Source organism: Haliaeetus albicilla, chromosome Z (assembly GCF_947461875.1).
Source record: "Haliaeetus albicilla chromosome Z, bHalAlb1.1, whole genome shotgun sequence".
Taxonomy (NCBI): domain Eukaryota; kingdom Metazoa; phylum Chordata; class Aves; order Accipitriformes; family Accipitridae; genus Haliaeetus; species Haliaeetus albicilla.
The window spans coordinates 58209641-58231651 of record NC_091516.1 but is presented as its reverse complement, the minus strand read 5'-3'; the positions used below and the strand labels follow the sequence as shown (position 1 = coordinate 58231651).

The window sequence follows — 22011 nt, the reverse complement described above, 5'->3', positions numbered from 1 at the left end:
CCAGAGCTGAGGCATTTGTCTCTAGGTTGGGGTCTTGGAGCATTCATAGACTCCATTAGGAACTGATGTTTGGGATCTATGCAGGATTTAATTGCTCTGATTTACAGGCACTCTGATACAAACTCTCTGATAACTGTCTGCCCCAACTGTCTGCCCCATTCTATAAAACTCCTCGTATTTTTCAGCAGATTTTCTTCAAAGATGTATCAGATGGTCTGTCCAACAGCCGTCCACGTACATCGCATAAATGTGTGCCATTTGCTGCCAAGGCTGAAGGGTTGCCACATCTAAGGGTCATCATAGTTGTGCAGGTTGTCACTTTAGGTCCTCTTTCATAGTGTCTCCAGACTGTACAGTATTTCCCTTGGAAAATCCATTTATATTTACCAAGTTATCAGGAATTTCTAAAAATCTTCTTAGCTTGCTTGAATAATTTGTTATAATTAATAAGATCATTAGTATCTAACTTAAAGGGCTTCCTGACAGTCTTGTAACTGTATCTTACTCTGTGCTCAGCAGATCTTTTCTCCACCTAGAATCCTACGCAGAACTGTAGGACTTCTTTCCCCTTTCAGAGCTTTAATTAGTTTTCATTTCTTGTTGATTCATAAACTGTCTGGCATCACTTGTTATTTTGCTGTCATGCATGTAACAATGGAATATTGTCATTTGCAGCTGTTATAAAGACAATGGTAATTAGAATAATAATTTATACAGTAATGTGTGATCTCCACGGTGATCCATACAGTAATCTGAACTAGTAGTTGCTTTTCCTTTCCTTTCCTCCAATTTGTTGAAGGTGACAAAGGTGAATGTTCATGGAAAAATCTGTCTCTTTTTCTCCTTTTTTTTTTGGGGGGGGGGGGTGTTTTCCTTTGAAACAGGAAAAACACCTGCGAAACAGGTGCGATTAGGCTTATTCCTTCAGAGCAACAAACACCAAATGCAGAATTTAACATAATTCAGCACACTGTTGGACAGCTTCCTACTGTTTTATACACAAGCATATACAAAATGCCTCTCCCTCTTCTTTTTTTGAGAGATCAGAAAAGCAACTATGCTAGGAAATACTGAAGAGCAGCGTTTAATTTACTACTACACCAACACCACGATAACTAGCTCTGACCAAAGTAGGCATCTAGAAGCTGGTAAAATCCAGCAGCACGCAGTTTGATCTGAAGCCCTCAGGAAGGTCTTCCCGGGCAGGGCAGGGCAGGGCAGGGGCCACAAGCCCTGATGTGGTCTGACACCATGCAGAAGTTTCACTGACAGGGCCCGACACCGTTTCCAAAGCTGTTTTTCCCAGCCAGGTGCTGCCCTGGCCGCTCCCCAGCTGCACTCCGGGCTGCCTCCATACGGTGGTGCCAGACTTTTTGCTACCGCCTGAGGAGGCACATGCGTTGTGGAGACTGTTCAGCACCTTCCTCAGCAAAATCTGCCACAAGCAGAAAAGACCTAAAACACACTCAGGAAAGGCGTATTTATTGCCAAAGTCTGTGTTTTCTTCCCAGATTTTAAATAATTCTTTAATTTCCCTTATCTGAAGATTAATTGGGTGCTAATGCTTCTCAAGGCAGCGTTAAACTTTACAGACCCCTAAATTTACACATACTCAGTGTCTGCACGTCCACACTATGCTACTATCCTGTTAGAAAAGCAGTAAAGAGAGTAACGTGGACACTAGTGGAGCCATTGTCAACTTGGTCACCCTCCTTTGGGAGCAGTGGGTGGCAAACTGCCTCTCAACAGAATAATAAAACATCATAAGCAACATATTCAACATGCAAAACGCATCTCTATTCTCACTTTAAAGAAAAAAATAGCATCAGAGGCAGGAGTTTAGACATGGATAAATGTGTCCAGGCAAAGGAAAGAACAGAAGCCTAGATAATCTATGCATGAGATGTAAACTAGAGGGCTTTAAACCAGTTTGCCATGTAAGTTTCAGCTAGGTGGCAGCTGTGAGTGTTTCACTGTTCAAGAGTCATGACACGTAAACCTGCCATGCCATTCCTAACTTTTCTGTAGAGGCAGAATTTATTTTTTATAGTAATACAAATTCTCCCCAAGCCTCTCCCTCCCTTCATTTCTGGATTTTTGTGTGGTTATACAGTTATATTCACAGTCCCTTACATCCACTATCTCCCCGCTAAATCCTATTCCCCCTGCCCTGTCAGGAGGATGTTGCTGCAAATGGCTCTGAAGTTTTTTTCCTGCTTCTACTTAACAGGCTTTCTGTTCCAACACCTGCTTGGCTTTGGTTTTGGAAATGCTCACCAAAGTTGTAAAGTCAGAAAAACTTAAAACTTACAAAATGTGATCATCTCTGATGCACAGAAATTTTTTCTGTATTGACCTATATTGTTACCAGTTAATGAGGGACGCAGAAGTACAGACACATGGTCATATTGCATTCCTGCATATATGTGCCTAAGCTCTGATTTCAGCCAATGACAATGAACTAGATGTGTTTTTTAAAAAAAAAACACCAAAACTTGATCCTTGAAACAGTGAATTGGTACATGCTTTGTGAGAGTGACCTACTTCTAGCTGTTTTTTTCTTAGAGGAATTTACAATAGGGAAGAAAAACAAACAGGAAATGTTTTCTCAGAGACTGATATAATTAGGAAGCTGGCAAAGAAAAAGTTAGCTTCACTCAAAATGCTGGTGAGAATGAGAGGAAGGGTCATACCCACAGTGTCCAACCTCAGCCAGGCGGCAACATGAGGCATGCTGTGTGCTGCATAGCCTACTGCTGAGCCTTTTATAGAGCAAAATGCTCCTACTTGCCAAATGCTCCCTCTGAGATACTTACCTTTAAAAACTAATCACCCACTCTTCACAGAGCCTGCTGGAAAATCTCTCACTGATTCTGATGAGCACCAGGGAACTTAGCACACAGTCCCATTCTACTTAACTCAGCAGAGAAGTCCCTCTCAAACCTCATCAGAAATCTGGCTCCTTACTTATTCTGGTGGTGCACAGCCATTAGGTGAGCACTGCCTTTAACACAAACTCAAAGCTGAGTCTTCTTCAGTGTTTCCTGAGACTTACTGGTTTTGTGCTTCTCTGAAACTTTACTGTTCATTTTAATTTGGGAAATATGTAGAGGTATATTCTTGACTAATGATTACCAATTAAAAGCACATAAGAGTGCTTCCCAAACATGGGAAATTACAACTAGCTGTTGACTGACTCATCTGAGAAGGCAGGAAGACTGGAAACACTGACTCTTTGGCTTAAGGTACTACCAACACCCAGCCCCAGCTGGACATTAAATGAAATATAAGGGCTAGACAGACAAGTTAGAGAATCAGACACAGAGACGCGGACAGGCACACACAAACATTTTTAAAGATATTTAAAACTTTCAAAGTCTTTCTGTGCTGACTAAACACACAAAACATTGTTAACAGAAACTCTCCATACCAGAGCTTTTGATACCAGATGTGCTTCCTCTTGCAAATGAATAACAAGAAATTCCAGAGCGTTATTCTGTATCACTGCATTGACTTGCTCTTGCTCTGAATTTTGGATTACACAGTTAACTCAAAAAAGGAAGGCAGAAATAAATTCTGGTTTTCAAAGCCAAAATACAAAACAGAAAAATCTGGACCCTATCTGTATGTTGTGGCCACAGATCAGCCACTGAGGAGAATTTAACACAGAACTAACTTCTAAGTAACTTAAAGAGAAACATTTGCTATTCTTTGTCAAGTCCTTAAAAGTACTTCCTCACTTGCTGGAGTTAATGCTAACAAGCCACTTTGTAGGCACCAGAAATCTGTCCATTGTGTTAGCATTTGTGATTTCATGGAAGGAGGCATTCCTCAACATTTTCCAGGGAATACCAACATGATTTCCCAGAAGAAAGGAAAAAAGCAACACACGGTCTTAAAAGGGTAATCAATCTTTATCTCTGATAGATGTCTGGTCCTCTCCCCTCCGTACTGCTCTAACATACATGTCAGATACATTCAGCACATAAATCTATACCTATTTTAATTTCCACTCCACAGTTCACCTTTAAATAAAGTAGGAAAAGAATGGGAAAAATCTGACATCTTACAGCCTGCAAAAGTAGCTGAAGAAATCTCTTTTTAACGAGACAAATCTACCTATGGGGAGATGCAGATCAAATTTGAATGTGTTACAAGAAGAATGAGTTCCCCAATAATGAATCATGTTCTTCTAAGAAAGTAGTGTTTCTATGCTTGCATGAGTCAAAAACGGAGTTGGCAAAACGTAAGGCATAAAAAAAACAGACATCACCTTTCTTCCAGTATTTAATAGAAGCAAGGGGTCTGCGGTCTGTCTTGTGAAAAAGCTGAGGGGAAAGTGGGTGAAGTGACATGAATAAATAGTATAAAAGTATTCTATAAGAACACCAGAAAATTAATAAATGCAATAATCACCTTCACTAAAACCAGGGCTGCTTTAAAGATCTGAATCCTCGTTCAGTGCCTCTGTCCCACCCTCACTTCCAGTTTCCCAAACCGCAGCCGAGCAGGGCTTGCCATTCCCTTTCCTCACCTCCTACTGTCAGTTGGCAAGCCTAAGAATGATGTGACAACAGCTTGTTTTAGCCCTTTGACAACTGTTTTAAGCATTGTCAGGGTTTAAGATGTGGATGCAAGTGTCTCAGCAGAGCAGTGATTAGAGGAAAAGTATTGCCTCCTGACGGGCAGGGATACCTTGCCCAGAGGTACCCAGCAGCTTGGAAGACCTGGCCAAGCAGTGAACAGCAAGGAGATGCCAGCAACAGACACCATGCCCAATTCACCTGTCCCAACTTACCAACCTAGAGAAAACAACTTTCCACATGTAGCCTGCCATGTACTCATGTCTTCAAACACTGCAACCCCCAAAAAACCATTGCCCAGCCTTAACCATATTCTCACAGTTAAGCAACTTAATATCTGTGTTACAATCCTGTGAATAAATACACGATGTTGGGCAGGAAGGCAATACCCAAACAACCCTTGTGATGTGTGGTTCATGATTAGAAGGCTCTGCTGGAGCAGACAGAAGCATCACTGGGACATACATTTCTCATCCCTGCTCTCACAGACAGAAAAGCAAGCCACACCCAAGGGGAATCGCATATATATGCAGAGAGGCTCAGTGATGTACCCACGGAGCCACTTCACAGAATAAGTAGATGAAGAAGCAAAAGGTTTAAAGGAACATTTTACATACTGCTCTTCAAAGCACAAATGGCTATGACTTCTGCAACATTTTTGTTGTTTTCTTCACAAAGATTTCAACAATTGACAAATAATCATCATGTGGACAAGGCTCTTTGTATCCTGGTCACAAAAGAGGCTGTTTACTATGGAATAGCACAGATCACGCGGTCTAAGATCCTGTGTTGTACAACTAATCTATATTCAGACAGCTAATTGACCAGGATAGGAAGGCTGAAGCTAGATTTGTAACAGTTAACTCATTTGCAAAACTCTTTTTTTTCTGGCGTTTTTAGTTAGAGCCACACTTGAATCTTCATTTAAAAATTGTTTTCTCCAAAGTTACTGAAAAAAATTTCCTCTACTTCTTTAGTTGCCCCTGTCTCTGTATATTGACAGAAAGAAACCTACAGACTGGTAATTGCTATCCAATGGGCATATTGATCACCGGGGTATTTCCTTTGTTAGGTTTCAGGTCATCTTCCACTTGAATGAGTCTCAATTATCATGATGCACAGGACTAAATTAATCTCTCCTACAATCTGATTGGCTTCAGGGTAGTTATTCTGAAGCTAAGGATGGTGTGATAATAATCCTAGTTGATTACTCCTGAATTTGTATGGTGGTGTTTGCAGGACACAGATAATACTCCTGTCTGCAAATGTAACCTCTTATCACTGACAACAAAGGCATTTTATCAACTGACTGCAAGCAGGAACAGTATCAGGAAATTACATTGCGAAATGCACCTGTCAGTAGGGTTAGATCCAGGCAGATACACAGAACATGCATTTGGATGACCGACTTGCTTAAAGGCATCGTATTCCAAGGAGGTACTTTCACCTTCTGTGTGTTTTTATATTCTGTAATGATAAAATAAAAGTCCATCTGCCAGTTTTAGTGTATCTTACCCTATTAAACAGACTTCACATGTGCTCCTTTTGGCACTGAGGTCATGCAGAGTGAATAAGCAAACTGTAACACTATCTCTAGTGTAAAATTTTGCAGAAAATGTATCAGGAGAGATGTTAGTTCTCTACTATGAACTACAATTTTGTTGCATATAGTAGGTATTTTACATAAGTAATTTTATACACTAACAGATCCCTTTAAATGCGATGATAAATACATCTTTCCCTTTTTTTTACAAAACTGCCAAGTTCATGTGGCACTAGATTTTTTTCTTTTGGCAATGAGAAAAATTGGTCTTGCTGTTTCTCAGTTTTCTGGTTCATGTGGGTTTAGAAAGAATAGTAACAGCCCAATCCAACACTCAATAAAATTAATAGAGTCACTCAATAAGTACTATTCAAATTATGCAAATACGTATTTTTAGTTAGGTAGACTAGCTCTCCCAAAACTTGTTCTTAATGTCTTCACAATTGCCTTCTCATGCCAGTTAGACTACTGGATTAAGATGTTAAGTGTTACAGAAAGGAAATTACAGATATTTTTTTGAACAGTTATCCAAAATTGCAGGTTGTTTTGAGTTCTAGGAAATCTCAAGTTCTGCTGTGTCCTGGTTTCAGCTGGGATGGAGTTGGTTGTCTTTCTGGTAGGTGGTACAGTGCTATGTTTTGAGTTCAGTATGTGAAGAATGTTGATGACACTGGTGTTTTCAGTTGTTGCTCAGTAGTGTTTAGACTAAAGTCAAGGAGTTTTCAGCTTCTCATGCCCAGCCAGCAAGAAGGCTGGAGGGGCACAAGAAGTTGGCACAGGACACAGCCAGGGCACCTGACCCAAACTGGCCAACAGGGTATTCCATACCATGTGACGTCATGTCCAGTATATAAACTGGGGGGAGTTGGCCTGGGGGGTGATTGCTGCTCAGGAACTGACTGGGCATCGGTCAGCAGGTGGTGAGCAATTGCATTGTGCATCACTTGCATATTCCAGTCCTTTTATTCTTACTATTGTCATTTTATTAGTTATCATTATCATTATTAGTTTCTTCTTTTCTGTTCTATTAAACCATTCTTATCTCAACACACAAGTTTTACTTCTTTTCCCGATTTTTCTCCCCCATCCCACTGGGTGGGGGGGAAGTGAGTGTGTGGCTGCGTGGTGCTTAGTTGCTGGCTGGGGTTAAACCACGACATGCTGCTGTTGGGTTTTTTTTAAGCAGTCTTTTATTTGTGAAGATTGACAACATTCAATCAGTGGATTGCCTCCTTGTTTCAGTCTAGTAAGGGCAGCTGATCTACCTTATTCAGAGAAGCACAGGATATATCTAAACTGGGAGGATACTTTGTTAAAGAAAATGAACATCAGTAGTTCTCTCTATAGTAATAAGAACAGCTGAGATGCTAATGCACATAGGACAAAAGCATTTCCAAAAGCATTACAGGAACCACAGTGGAGGAGTTCTCATCTTTTACTTTTTGCAGTGCTGGTGAAAAAGCTTTTTCCTGTCTCCAGTTGCTGTTAATGTGCCTTCCACACAGAGCACAGACAATCAGCAAGGACCCCTTCTACTAATCAGTATAAGAACTAGTGTAAATGGACCCATACAAATATAGGTGGAAAAGCCTATTTGATCAAACTCTTAAGTGTTTTGCCACTTTATGATTCTACCTACAGTGTATTCTCTTGGGTTTTTCCTTGATGGGGCATGAACTGCAACTCTGCTTCACATTGGCTACTAAAGGAGCAATTTTGGAACTGATTCAGCTCAGAATTTAAACAGGGGGCAAGTCCATGTGCAGGAAGCTCACATGTGAGTAAAGAGACACTTATGTATCCATTATAAAGCAAATAATTTCAAATTCCATTTTTGTATCACACCTGACCTGGAATGCCCCTGTCATTTTTTGTGGTTTTTGCAACCACAATTGCTGCCTTCTACTCTGTTTTTTCTCCTTGTTGCCGTAATCAAGCCAGGTACTCACCACACATACTGAGCTAGCACAGAGCAACAACATATTGACTAGGCAAGATTCTCATCAACTCATCAGAAGCTCAAAATGGATTAAGTAATTATTGAAAAGATTTTTTGTGTGTCATGTCTTTTGTATTACAGCAATCTCATGGGAGTTCATTGTAAAAAAAAAAAAGTGCAAAAGTATCAGATGGATGCTATATTGCAGTTAGTTTCTGCTCTTTTAATGTTTTGCAAAATTAAAGACATTTGGAGGAATAAGCTTCTTCAAAAGTTTCCAGTTCTCACTTTATTCTGGACTGTTAACTGTAACTCTTTTTATCTTCTATTAATAATGTCTTTGAAGTACAAATGTGATGTTGTTTATTGCAAACTACAAAATGTGAATTAATTTGGAGAAGCCCTTTTTATTCAACAAGCTGTAATTTACATTCATTAGCTTAACTTTAAAACAGGACTTACATGGTGTGCTCCTCACCAGCAACAGACACCTGTACTTATGTACCCACAAAAGAGAGGTAATTGTGTCAGAGCACAAGACAGCAGATCGGTTAATCCACAGCACCAAAAAGAACCACTCCAAAACCTCTGATGAGTTGATGACACACAGAAAATTGTCAGTAGGAAAGTCCTTCTGTCCTCCTGTTCTCAGCAGTCCATGCTTGGATTCAGTGCAAGCAAAGCAGCTGATGTGATAAAAATAGTCATTAAAACATGCATACCAGAAACTATTTACTCAGTAACTCTGGTACTGCAGTGCATCTTACTCTGCTTTCTTTGAGCATCAAAGCTGAGAATCCTATTTCTCAGCAATGTTAAGTCCTAGAGTTCTCATTTCCCCCCTAACTTCTTGCAGGAAATGGAGGAGATGGAAAAGATGGCATTTATTTAGCTACCACTGGTTTCTTCTTCAGTTAGTGATCAGATCCATTTGGTGAGAAATTCTCATCATTTTTACAATGTTAAAGAAATCCTGTTGGATATTATCACCATATCTCGTTGAAGTGGAAAAAACGGACGGGGGGCAGAGAATGTTTGGTTTCTTCCTTTTTTTTTTTTTCTTTTTCTCCTTTTTTTTTTTTCTTTTTCTCCTTTTTTTTTTCTTTTTTGTTTTAAGAAGGAAAAAATACTGCTGGCTAGTTGGCAGCAGTGACAAGCCTTGCCTGAATGGAGACTCTTCTACTAAAGCAAACAACCAGGGGAAAAAAAAAAAAAAGAAAGAAAATTATACCTACTTTAAAGTTGGCTCAACAAGTATTTATCTGATTTTGGATAATACCCGAAAAAGTACTACGTGACTCTACCACTTTGTGATGAGTAACAGAATTTAAAGCAACCATAAGCAACAACCTTGTAGGAAAACTAAATTATTAGATAAATTCATACTGTGAGTTGTTCTTGCGAATGCACAAGTACCTGAATTTTGAACAGTTTTAGAATAGCTGTATGCCTACATTACATGCCTAAAGACAGCCACAGAACATGCACACATTGGTAAATGACCTCTGACTCAGTTAACTGTGTGTACACACATATTGGGTGTTAGTTCTGCATCTACTGGCACATGTAACTGTTGGTCACAGTTTTCTACAAGACACATGATAAATATTTAGGAACTGAGTTTTGCATTAAGAGAGGCTGATAGTCAATTCTATCCAATAGAGGGCACGGTGTGCAATTTTGTGGGAGGACAGACAAAAGCAGGCCAGAGAAGGGATGGAAAAGCTAGGTGTCAGCTTCTCCAGAAGGAGCTATTTGGATTGGGCTTGCCTGTTCTTACCAGAGTGGCAGCGGGTTGCCAGCTCTCCATCTGAATGCCCCAGTGTCAAAGGATGAGGAAAGCAGAAAGAAAAGCTTTTCATACAGAAGCTTCACTGGTAGATTTTTGGGTCAGAATCTGTTAACAAGAGATTAATTAGGGAATGATCAGTTATTCTTCTAGAGCATGAGCAGCATCTATGACGCTGAACAAGATTAAACCTTACATGTTCCCTGCGTAAAGCTTAAGCCAGCCAGACAGCACACAGAACACACTGGTAAGTCTAGAAGGATAAAAACCCAGAGATATCTTTAAAACAATATATCAATATTATTGTTGTCTTGCTTCTTGTAAGTGCTATAATACAGGATGCTTCAGAAGGATCTAACGGGCTGTACTTTGATGGCAATGACAAGCAATATAAAAATAGAATTGGGTAGCTATAAAGGACAGTGATAACAAGAACACAGTGACTTTAATGAAATCAGTTCTCCTCTCCTTTTTAGCTCAAACTGTCCTCTGCTGACTGGCAAATAATTTATATTTCACAGTTGTCCTAGTTTCAGGTGGGATGTAGTTAACTGTCTTCCTAGTAGCTGGTATAGTGCTGTGTTTTGAGTTCAGTATGGGAAGAATGTTGATAACACTGATGTTTTCAGTTGTTGCTCAGTAGTGTTTAGACTACAGTCAAGGACTTTTCAGCTCCTCATGCCCAGCCAGCGAGAAAGCTGGAGGGGCACAAGAAGTTGGCACAGGACACAGCCAGGGCACCTGACCCAAACTGGCCAAAGGGGTATTCCATACCATGGGACGTCACATCCAGTATAGGAACTGGGGAGTGGGGGTGGGGGATCGCCACTCAGGGACTGGCTGGGTGTCAATCGGCAGGTGGTGAGCAATTTGCACTGCGCATCATTTGTACATTCCAATCCTTTCATTATTGCTGTTGTCATTTTATTAGTGTTATCATTATCATTATTAGTTTCTTCTTTTCTGTTCTATTAAACCATTCTTATCTCAACCCGTGGGTTTTGCTTCTTTTTCCCGATTTTCTCCCCCATCCCACTGGGTGGGGGGGAGTGAGTGAGCGGCTGTGTGGTACTTAGTTGCTGGCTGGGGTTAAACCATGACAACAATCTATTGATTTATGGGTACCATCACTACTTTCATGAAGATTGTAAATGGACATATGGAGAAAATGGACTGGAAAAGCACAAATTCTAATTTTCACCATAAACATAACAAATTAGCTAAGCAGACAAATAAGAATTTGGAAAAAAAATTCTAGTGAATTAAGAAAGGTATACTTTTATTTTAAAATATATGCTTGAAAAATTTGTCTGCAGAACAAGTCTCATTTAATCATCTTGTTTTAACTCAGCTGTGTTTCATCTGAGTATACCCTTGTCAAAATGCCCATACTTTGCCATGTTTTGTTAAGCCTGCTACTGCTGATTTTTACACTGTGATCACTGGATAGGGCTAGTGCCAGATGGGCTATGTTTATGGTATTTCTACTATGTCTACAGCATGTCTGGCAAAGAATTGCCTGATGAGTAAACATTTTTTGTCATATAGACAAAGATGCAGCAAAGCTGCTAATTATTTTGTGAAAAGATGTACTGTTTGTAGTAAACTGGATGTGTAACAGTAACTACTTGGGCTTCAAGCACAGTGACAGAGCTGGGGGACTAATACTTACCTTGCTGTAGCCCTGGCAAAGCAAAAAGCACGAAAGAGAAACACTTAAGTGTTCACCTGAGCACCATCTGCCTACGGTACTTTAATCAGCTCATCCTGAAACAGACAGGGTGCCTAGAGAAACTCATGTGAAAACAGAGACTTCTTGAATTGGTATTTTGCACTTCTGTGTGATACCCTAAACACCTGGCAGGACTAGCACCAGCAACCGCTGCAAGCCCAAACTCCCACTTGAAGGTAGGGTCACTCAGTCTTCCAGCACACAGTGAAGGACTACACTTTTGGATATGATTGTGCTGTCAGAAGTGCAGGCTGCCACAAAAGCAACAGTCGCACCATCACATTTCCCCTCCCAGCTCCATGTTTCCACCACCTGTCTTGTGCCGATATTAGGCTATGTATAACCACTCAGGAAAGTGTCCCGGCAAAAATTCCAGCTGTTCAAGGAGCTAGTAAATAGGACCCCCTCAGAAATTGCCCTCAGGGACAAGGGAGCAGCAGAACAGAGCTGCCGGATCTTTAATGGCACTTTCCATAGAGTACAAGAGCTCTCAATTCCCATGTCTAAGAAATCAGGAAAGGATGGCAAGAGACTAGCATGTATGTGTCAAGCCCTGCTGGTCAAACTAAAGGGCAAGAAGGAAATGCACAGGCAGCGGAAGCAGGGACAGGTATCCTGGGAAGAGTAGAGGGGTATTGCCTGGTTGTGTCGGGATGGGGTCAGAAAGCCCAAGGCACAGCTGGAGCTGATCTTGGCAAGGGACACAAAGAATAATAAAATAAGAAGGATTTCTATGGGTATGTCAGCCAGAAAAGGAAGGCCAAAGAAGGTGTACCCCCACGATGAACATGACAGGCAAACTGGTAACAGCAGACAAGGAGAAGACTGAGGTATTCAACAACTGCTTTGCCTCAGTCTTCACTGTCAATGTCTTTTCCCGCACCTCTCAAGTGGATGGACCACAAGACAGGGACTGGGGAGCAAAGTTGCTCTCACTGTAGAAGAAGATCAGGTTCATGACCACCTGAGAAATCTGAACATGTCAGGTCTATTGGACCTGACAAGACACATCCCAGAGTCCTGAGGGAATTGGCTGATGTAATTGCCAAACCACTTTCCGTGATACCTGAAAAGTCATGGTAGTGAGGTGAAGTTCCCATTGACTGGAAAAAGGGAAACACTGCACACATTTTTAAGAAGGGTAGAAAGGAGGACCCTGGGAACTACCGACCTGTCACCCTCACCTCTGTGCCTGGGAAGATCATGGAACAGATCCTGCTAGAAGCTATGTTAAGGCACATGGAGGGCAGGGAGGTGATTTGAGACAGCCAGCATGGCTTCACCAAGGGTATGTCCTGCCTGACCAACCTAGTGGCCTTCTATGATGGAGAGACTACATCAGTGGACAAGGGAAGAGCTATGGATGCTGTCTATCTGGACTTCTGTAAGGCCTTTGACATGGTTCCTCACAACGTCCTTCTCTCTGAATTAGAGAGATATGGATTTGATGGATGGACTATTTGGTGGATGAGGAATTGGTTGGATGGTCGCATCCAGAGGGTAGTGGTCAACAGCTCAATGTCCGGATGGAGATCAGTGACAAGTGGTGTCCCTCAGGGGTCTGTATTAGGACCAGTATGGTTTAATATCTTTATCAGTGACATGGACAGTGGGATCAAATGCAGCCTCAGCAAATTTGCAGACTACACCAAGCTGAGTGGTGTGGTTGACACACCTGAGGGACAGGATGCCATTCAGAGGCACCTGGACAAGCTGGAGAAGTGGGCCCATGTGAACCTCATGAGGTTCAACAAGGGCAAGAGCAAGGTCCTGCACATGGGTCAGGACAACCCCCGGTATCAGTACAGGCTGGGGGATGAAGGGATTGAGAACAGCCCTGTGGAGAAGGACTTAGGGGTGCTGGTGGATGAAAAGCTGGACATGAGCTGACAATGTGCACTCACAGTCCAGAAGGCCAACCGTACCCCGGGCTGCATCAAAAGCAGCATGACCAGCAGGTTGAGGGAGGGGATTCTGCCCCTCTGCTCTGCTCTGGTGAGAACCCACCAGGAGTCTTGCATCCAGCCCTGGGGTCCTCAGCACAGGAAAGACATGGACCTGTTGGAGCGGGTCCAGAGGAAGGCCACAAAAATGATCAGAGGGCTGGAGCACCTCTCCAATGCACAATGGCTGAGAGAGTTGGGGTTGTTCAGCCTGGAGAAGAGAAGGTTCCAGGGAGACCTTATTGTGGCCTTTCACTACTTAAAGGGGCTTACAAGAAAGATGGGGACAGAATTTTTAGTAGGGTCTGTAGTGATAGGACAAGGGGTAATGGTTTTAAATGAAAAGACAGTAGATTCAGACCAGATATAAAGAAGAAATTTTTTACAGTGAGGGTGGTGAAACACTGGAAGAGGTTGCCCAGAAAGGTGGTAGATGCTCCATTCCTGGAAACATTCAAGGTCAGGTTGGACAGGGGTCTGAGGAACCTGATCTAGTTGAAGATGTCCCTGCTTACTGCAGTGGGGTTGGACTAGATGACCTTTAAAGGTCTCTTCCAACCCAAACCATTCTATGTTTCTATGAAAATAACCAGTTTTGGCTGAGCTGATGCTGATGCAGATCCAGCATCCCTGGATCTGACTATGGTAACACAAAGGCTAGCTCTGGCACAAGGAAGGAGAGAGGACTATCCAGTGAGCGGTGATAGGAAGGGCAGGATCACCATTTCGAGTTTCAGACTGCATTCATCTTGGCTTAAAATGATTGTGGAACTATACCTTAAGTGATGGTGGGGGGTTTTTTTTGGTAGATTATGGAAGATACTGGCTGAAAGGTGCAGACATAGAAACACTGTCTTTTCACAAACAATGACACATATATGGCAGCACTTCTGACATCCTGGCTATAAGTACAACACCAACTCTTCCTTTTCCCTGTGTAGTTTCTGGTTGTTCTGCTAAATGTGCCTACAAACCTGTCAATTATTACATTCATGGGGTGCAGAGCAGCCTGCAGCAGCACACAAAGCAGCATACTGTGTAATACTAGTGTTGGTGGAAAAACAGCACATGGACATACCATCTGTGGCTGCAGGGCTAGATTTTTCTCTGAATTTTATGGGAAGATCTGGAATAATTCCACTGACTGAAAAGAAAGTGCCTCAGACTCATGTCAGTGTCATCATGGCATCAACACAGCTCTGAATCATAAAATATAGGAAGGTAGAGTTATGGTCATTACACAAACCTCAATGTGTAATTTCCTGAACTTTGAAATCTTCTGTCCCCCAGACCATAATAGGTTTTTGCAAATAATATATAATACTGCTTCCGAGGTGGAAAAAAAGAGAAAGAAAAAAAAAAAGAAGAAAATCTCAAACAACTGAACAGAGTTTAATGATTTGATTAGTGTATTAAATACTCATCTCTTTACTTAGTAGACTGCCTGGACAAGCACTAGAAATTCCATTCAGAAATACAGTTTTCTACAGAGATGGGAAAAAACCCTCAACATTTAGATGGTCAGTTTTAAGCAACTCCACATATTGGATGAAAATGTTATCAGAATCCAATCATGCTATAAAGCCAATGGAAGCTTTTACACTGAGAATAATGGAGAATAAGGCAAGAAAACCTTACTGTCTTTGCTCATCCTGCAGATGAACTCCATTGCCATTACCACTGTCCATTACCAGCTTCACCATTATTATACACTCAGCTCCACTAACTGCCACCACTTTCAGCCCCAATGCTATCCATGGCTGATTGTCTCTGCATCTAAATGAAATCAGCATTTGAACAGTTATCACAACAGCACATGTAAATAATATCCTTCTCTATTTTTCTTCATTCAAGTGTAATTATTACTTTCTGTTCTCATAAACAAAATGTTTATAAAAAATGACTTCTGAGAAAAAGGTCAAAGTTTTCACAGGATGGGACTTATAAAAAAAAAAAAAGGCTTCTGGAGAATGAGCAAAGCAGATAGCCATATTTTTCTGTCTTTTAGCCCTGTCCTCAGAGGGAAATTTCACTGCCATCAATAGTTTCCAGAGTTATGCAGGAATCTGCTGGGAATCTGACTGGTTTGCAATGTATTTTTGGGTAGTTCTGAAAGAGCACAAAAGGTACTCTTTGCTCTGTAAGAGGACACTACCTTGGTTAAGCAGAAAAATGTACAAAAATGACATATACTGGTATCTCTGGCAAACAGATTTGTGCATTTGACAATTCCTAATAGCTGTGAGAGAAGCAAATGTACTCAAACCATGTGAATCAAACCATGTGAATCATTCCTTCCTATTTGGCAGGGTCCTCCTTGCACATCACTTCCCACTGCTCATTGGCATGATATGAATGCTTGACCTGCCCACGGTTCTGTAACTGGGTGGCCACAGAGACATGAAATATACCTGGGTTTGCCACCTAGATTTTTTATTCAACATGAGCTTCAGGGTACGTACTGAATATACATGCCCTGAACACATTCTCAGGCCCTCTATGACCTTGCACAGACTTGCACAGCAAAAAGACCAAATATCTTTTTTTTTCTTCGCTATCTCTCCTCCTTAGAAATACAATTTAAGGTTATGTTAATGTGTAATTCTCAACAGTGAGAAAAAGAGCTAGGTCCACAGCTCCCACAAGTTTAAAAAAACCAAATGCATCTTGAGAACCTTGTTCCTTCAGGTGAATTACACAATGCTCAGCCCTCCAAATTTAACACTGAAATCTCACATTTTTAGGTGTTTGGTTTTTGTTTTAACTTAACTGACAAACACAAGGCACAGTGAAATATCAGGCAAATTAAAACGCACAGATTTAGAAATCAAAACAAGACACTGCAATACACACAGACCAATGCTGAGAAGTTGGGAGCAGACTTGGCTGCATGACCAGCTGCCACCCAGCAAAATGCTTTGCACTGAGATTCTGTCACAAATCTCCAAGGCCTCTGAATGAGAAGGCTTTTACATGACTGAAGGAGAAGTACAGCTGCTGGATTCTTTGCCTCTGTCTCTCTGTCTGATAGGCACCTTTCTGCTGGGGAAAAAAAAACCCAACCCACTTTGTGGTTTAATGCCTCTCTGGCATTATTGTTTTTCAGGTTGTAGTTTTTTCTTCCCTGCACCCTTTCTAGAGGTCATGTGGTGTAGCTGCTCTGATCCTCAGGTTTCATGACAGGATCTGTGCCTGCTTCAGCTAAGCTGGGAGTACAGCAGTAAACAGGCTCTGCAATCACCAAGCCAAACCAGGCATCTGAAGGTGGTGACCACCTAGTGCTAAAAAAGACACCCCCTCAGAATGGGGAATGGAAGGAGGAATTCTTTTTCTTTGAAACAGTGTTATTTACACCAGAGAAAATTCTTCTGTGACCTGATGCTGCCACATCGCTAGAAGACGCTTTCAAGTGATAGATTCCTATAGGGGAGACCTGCTCTACCTATAGCAGTACTTAATACCTGCTAGTTAGCCTTTCTTTTCTGAGATGGGAGTAATGGAAAGTGATGTATATCAGAGAAGGTGCTCACCTCTCTTTAAAGAAGATCATATTTATGGTGATTTATGCTGTGTTGAGCTAAAGAAATCAAAAACTATTTGGAAGGGATTATGCTGCCTTGCATACAGCAGCTTAAAAGTAAAAAAAGCTGATGAGTGACCTATCCCAGCAAAATATATTAAAACCAGGTCTCAAGTTATATCTTAACTACAAAGAGCTACACCTTTCGCAAGCAGGGACGGGGTATATGGTTGCATATATTGAGAACACTTTAATTGAGATGAGGTATTCTGTGAAGCAGTTCTGAAGATATCCAATGTACCCTGAGAGAGAAGGGGAACAAGGGTCTGGATCTGTAGTTCAGAGCCTAGACTAACAGACTGCTAGTTTCATGTGAACTCTACACAGCTAGGAAGCATGACAGTGTGGTGCTTGCACACTTCCTGTTTTCACCAAATTAGCGAGCACCAAGTTAAGGAACACAGAAGTTTTAGTCTTCCCGTTCCTTTTGTATGTGTCAAGGTATGCTGCCGAAGGTAGGAAGTTGAACTAGGAGCAAAGTCTACTCTTCCTACAACTCTTATTTCATCTTACCAGAGTACTTTGCAAACACTGTTGAATGCAGGCTCACAATATTTCTGTCAAATGCTAAACATTCTTATATTCCACATGGGAAAACTCATGAAAAGTGCTCTTACCCAGAGATAGGCAAGAAACTCACAACGGAACTGGAAACAGAAAGCAAGGCTTTAAGCAACAGATTGCATATGACTTACTTTGCAGAGGATGCTTTGCACTGGGCATAACTGGCAGGGTTTTGGTAGCAGGGGGCTACAGGTGTGACTTGTGCTGGGAGGCCATGAACTGCCCTGTGCCACTCACAGCTACCTCCAGCTGCCCCTGAAACTGCTGCAAATAACCCACCATGTGTCAAAACTTCAACCAGACAGAGAAGCACATGGTGCATCTGCTCACAGCAGCAGCCGCTAAACGGAGAGGACACATGGCAGGTGGCACTGTTGGGGAGTGGAGATGATGTACTTTTGGAAGGAAGTACCCTGTGCCAGAGCAGGCACACCCCTGAACAGACTGTGGGTCATCTGCAACCCACACCAGAGCAGGGACACCAGGGAGGGACTGTCCCCCAAGGTAAATCCATGCTGGAGCAGAGGAAAATGAGTAAGAAGCAAGAAGCAGTACACACATCCCTAATCTCCTGCTTTGCCTCTCGCCTCACCAAAGGGATTAGGAGTAGCTGAGTGTAACATGTAGCAAAACCAAGGTGAGTTGACACCCAGAAGGGAGGAAGAGAAGTTTTTTACTGAATTAGAGCTTGGGGAAGAGAGGTGTTTCTTCACTAAGTGTTTTGTTTAATTGTCTTTTTTTTCCTCAATACCCAGATCTGTAATCAAAAGTTTTGTTAACTGGCAATAAATTAAGTAAAATTCCCCAAACCAAGACTGTTTTGCTCAGGACATGCTTATAAAGTACTCTGGCATATTTCTCAAGTCCTACATACTACAAAATCCATTGTTAGAGAAAAGGGATCACAGAAAGGAAGTAGATGGGCATTACTTGCTGTACCTGGGCTGTCGTTTGAACAGGAAGTTACTGGGCTGAAGCAGCTGCATTAAGATTCTCACTAAAAAGCACGTTTAGATGAAGTGTTTAAAGCACCCTATTCAAACAGTCACCTACACAGAGTGACGGTGGGATGGAGGTAATAGGCAGCACTCAGCTGGACAGTTTTGGCCATGGGAAGAGGCTTGGAAGTGAATTAAAATGAACTACTGCCAGTGGAAAATAAAGCCAGTCACACAGGGACCCAGCACAAACCAGATGTGACATCTTAAACTTCAAACCTTAGTTTATTTCCTGATAGCCTCCCCATGGAGGCATGCCTTAAAGGTCTTCTGAGAGCTCTCACAGTGCAGACTGCCTTGTCTGCCTGTTAGCTGCAGGAAAGGGCAGATACACTTTCAGACTTCTTCTTTTCCCCCAAGTTAACCAATTGGACCTGCATTTTTTTCCTCGGGACCACCTGCGGGGTCAGTGACTGTGCCAACATCCTTTTTTGTCCCCACATAAAACAGCTCTATGAAGACTTCGGGATCTGTCATATTAACATAGCAATGGGGATGGGAAAAAGATATGCAGCATTTTAAACTATAGTCCCCTCTTTGACTGCAGAAAGGACAAGTTACACAATTCCTGAATGGGAGGGGGAAGTGTATTTGGCTCATTTGTTTCATTTGATTTTATAACTGCTGCACCGGGCTGCAAAAGGCTGATAAAATCTATTTTAAACAAAGAGCATAAGTCCTGCAGGCTAGTATTAGTATTCATCTACTGCCTGCTTCCCCAATTATTCTCCATTCTTGAAGTTATCTTGATAAATCAGTTGCCTTCATGTTTATTAAAGCATGTGGCAGTCTGTTTATTTAATCAGCTCTTGGCCCATTTTCTAATTAAGGGAGATAATGTGGGCTCATTTCCTGCCATGGTGAACCTGGCAGGGCACAGGTTGTCTCAACTACCCCATTAAAATTCAAGATTATTTGTAATGTCTGCTTTTGTTTGGCAACTCCTTCCCTTTCCTCTGCCCAGCTGAAGACAAAATTACAGATATATGGTTTTTTTCTGCATTTCCACACTGTCAAGGACAGTAAGATGGAAGCAAGTGGAGCTTTGAAGGTTTGCTGACACAATGTCTCCCCAGTGCAGGTAAAACATTTTTCTGGGAGACCCTGCATCCCAGCAAAGTTAATAATACTGCATCATATGATGATCATAAGGGCAATTTTGTGAAGGGACAGAATGCTGGAATGCAAGGGTAAAGCACACACCAGTTGAAGCACATTCCTAGCTTGCTCTGCTGCTGGACTTGGGCCACCTCCTGCACCACTCTGGCCCCAACCCTTCAATTGTCTGCTTAGTGCAGGAATATTGCTAACCACCAACTGCAGCATTAAATCATTTTTGTGTTCTCTGTATTCCAAAGCAAGCAAGGACCTTGTAACAGCCTTAAGATTGCCTCTCTTCCTACCTCTGAGATATCCTGCCTTGTATCTTGCTTGTGACACAGCCTTAGCATTTAACAGCTACAGCGAACCTAGGATCACTAGTTTGGCAGGGAAATTCTCTTTTGCAGGGCCTCCTTCTATCCCTTAGAACACATTTAGGTAGCATATTAAGTTCTCCTGTCTAGAAAGAAACCATAGATACATTGCAGGTTATCAATACATGCCATATGCAGTGTCTTTCAGCAGGCATTGTAAACTGCTGAAAACAAAACCATCCATTTTGTCTCACTTCACAGGCTCTCCTTCAATCAACATAAGCATATACATGTACCACACCTGCAACAGCTCCAATTCTTGCAGAAATGCAGGCAAACATCACTTTGCCACATTTTCAGAAGTGTTTCATAGCAACTATGCTATACACCTCCTTGCAATGTGCCTTCATGTGGAACAACAGAAAACTTGATATGGTCCTGGACAGCCCTTGCTAGGTGACACTGCTTTCAGTAGGGATTTGGACTACGAGATATCCACAGGTGCCAGCCAACCTCTGATTCTGTGGAAAAAAAAATATCCCAATGGTTCTAGCACTTCATCAAAAAGCTGTAGAACACAGTGTTTTCCAAACTCTGACCCATGGAGAAATGTTGCCCTGATCCCTTTTAAAGTTGGCTAAGTGCCCGCAGCGAGGGTTTCTGCATAAACCGCTTTCTGAATTGCACCTTACTTTTCCTTCTCTGCTTACATTTTTCTTTTATTTGCATCTGCAAGCAACAGCAAAAGCGTTTCCATTTCTGGAGCCTTACTTTTGGAAACAATGAATGTAATTTTGACCTATTTCAATCCAAAAGGAAGCACCTGGTTTTGTTACACTGCTAATTGTCTGAACTGCTGTCTCACCTCATCTGTCTCACTTAGATCCAGAGTGTGCTCTGGATCTAACACACTCAATACCTTCACAAACACCTACTTAAAGATTAAAAAAAAAATTAAAAAAAATTCACCTTTATATAGACCACTGTTCCCTTCACATGTATTCAGGTGACTGCTATGTGTACCATGCTGTTAATGACCAATGAAAAAAGACAGAATAAAATTATATATAAAATTTATAGTACAGGAAGAAGCAGAAGACAAATGAACTTCTATTTCCAAATGGCAGTATTTCCCACCTTGTATTCTTCCATACAAAATACATTGCACTTTTCTTTTTCTACTGAGCCTAATGAGCATCTCTCAAATATTGGAGCAGGTAGAATGGGTCTATGGACAGAGGCAAGAGTTCATCCCTTTAAATTGCCTGTGTTCAACCATGGACCTTATTCCCAGCAGAAGCCCACTGCAACAAGTGTGGGAAAGGCTCAGTGAAGGGAGGAGGAAAATTTCCTAGAGCTTTCCCCCAGACCCCACACTTACCAAAGGCTCTAGTTCTTTGCGGTCTATGAGGTTGAGCTCTGTCACAAAGTAATAAAAATGCTTGTAACAGGTATTGACGTGGGCCTCAGCCCCCATAAGGATGATACGGTCAAAGTGATGGATGTAGACGTGAACAAACACCCGAAAAAGCCGGCAGAGTATCTTCTTGCAGATCTGAAGGAAGTTCTTTGGAAAGGGAACACCTGTGAACAGAGAAGGCAGGCTTGTCATCCTCCCAAGACAACAGCTTTGGAGCAAAGCACGAGTTTGTAACTGCAAACTAGGTTAAGACTTCCCAGGCCTCCTTTCCAATCCAGAAGATCACTTAATGCATACATTTGTCTGACCGCTAGCACCAAAGACAACCAAATACTTAAGCAACTTTAATGGATCAAGATGACAGGTACTGATCCTTTTTCCCTGAACAATTTAATGGAGCAACATCCAGTATTGTAACATTCAGAAATGTGATTTTCATTGCAGTGCACACTGTCCCATTAACATCAATGGCTTTACATCCTAAGGTGGCTGTTCCCAATATTAA

At 41.7% G+C, this 22011-nt stretch overlaps 1 protein-coding gene across 6 annotated transcripts in view; it reads right to left on the bottom strand.

Annotated features, from left to right (window-relative positions):
- MOB3B (MOB kinase activator 3B) overlaps positions 1 to 22011 on the bottom strand; it is a 119433-nt gene that overhangs the window by 5484 nt on the left and 91938 nt on the right. For 5 of the 6 annotated variants that reach the window (XM_069776000.1, XM_069775997.1, XM_069775998.1 and 2 more), the window contains one exon: positions 21468 to 21670. The exons of the other annotated variant lie outside the window; for it this stretch is intronic. In XM_069776000.1, the coding sequence (XP_069632101.1) occupies positions 21468 to 21670 (203 nt within the window). The remainder of the gene's footprint in view (positions 1 to 21467; positions 21671 to 22011) is intronic. 6 annotated transcript variants of the gene reach the window in all.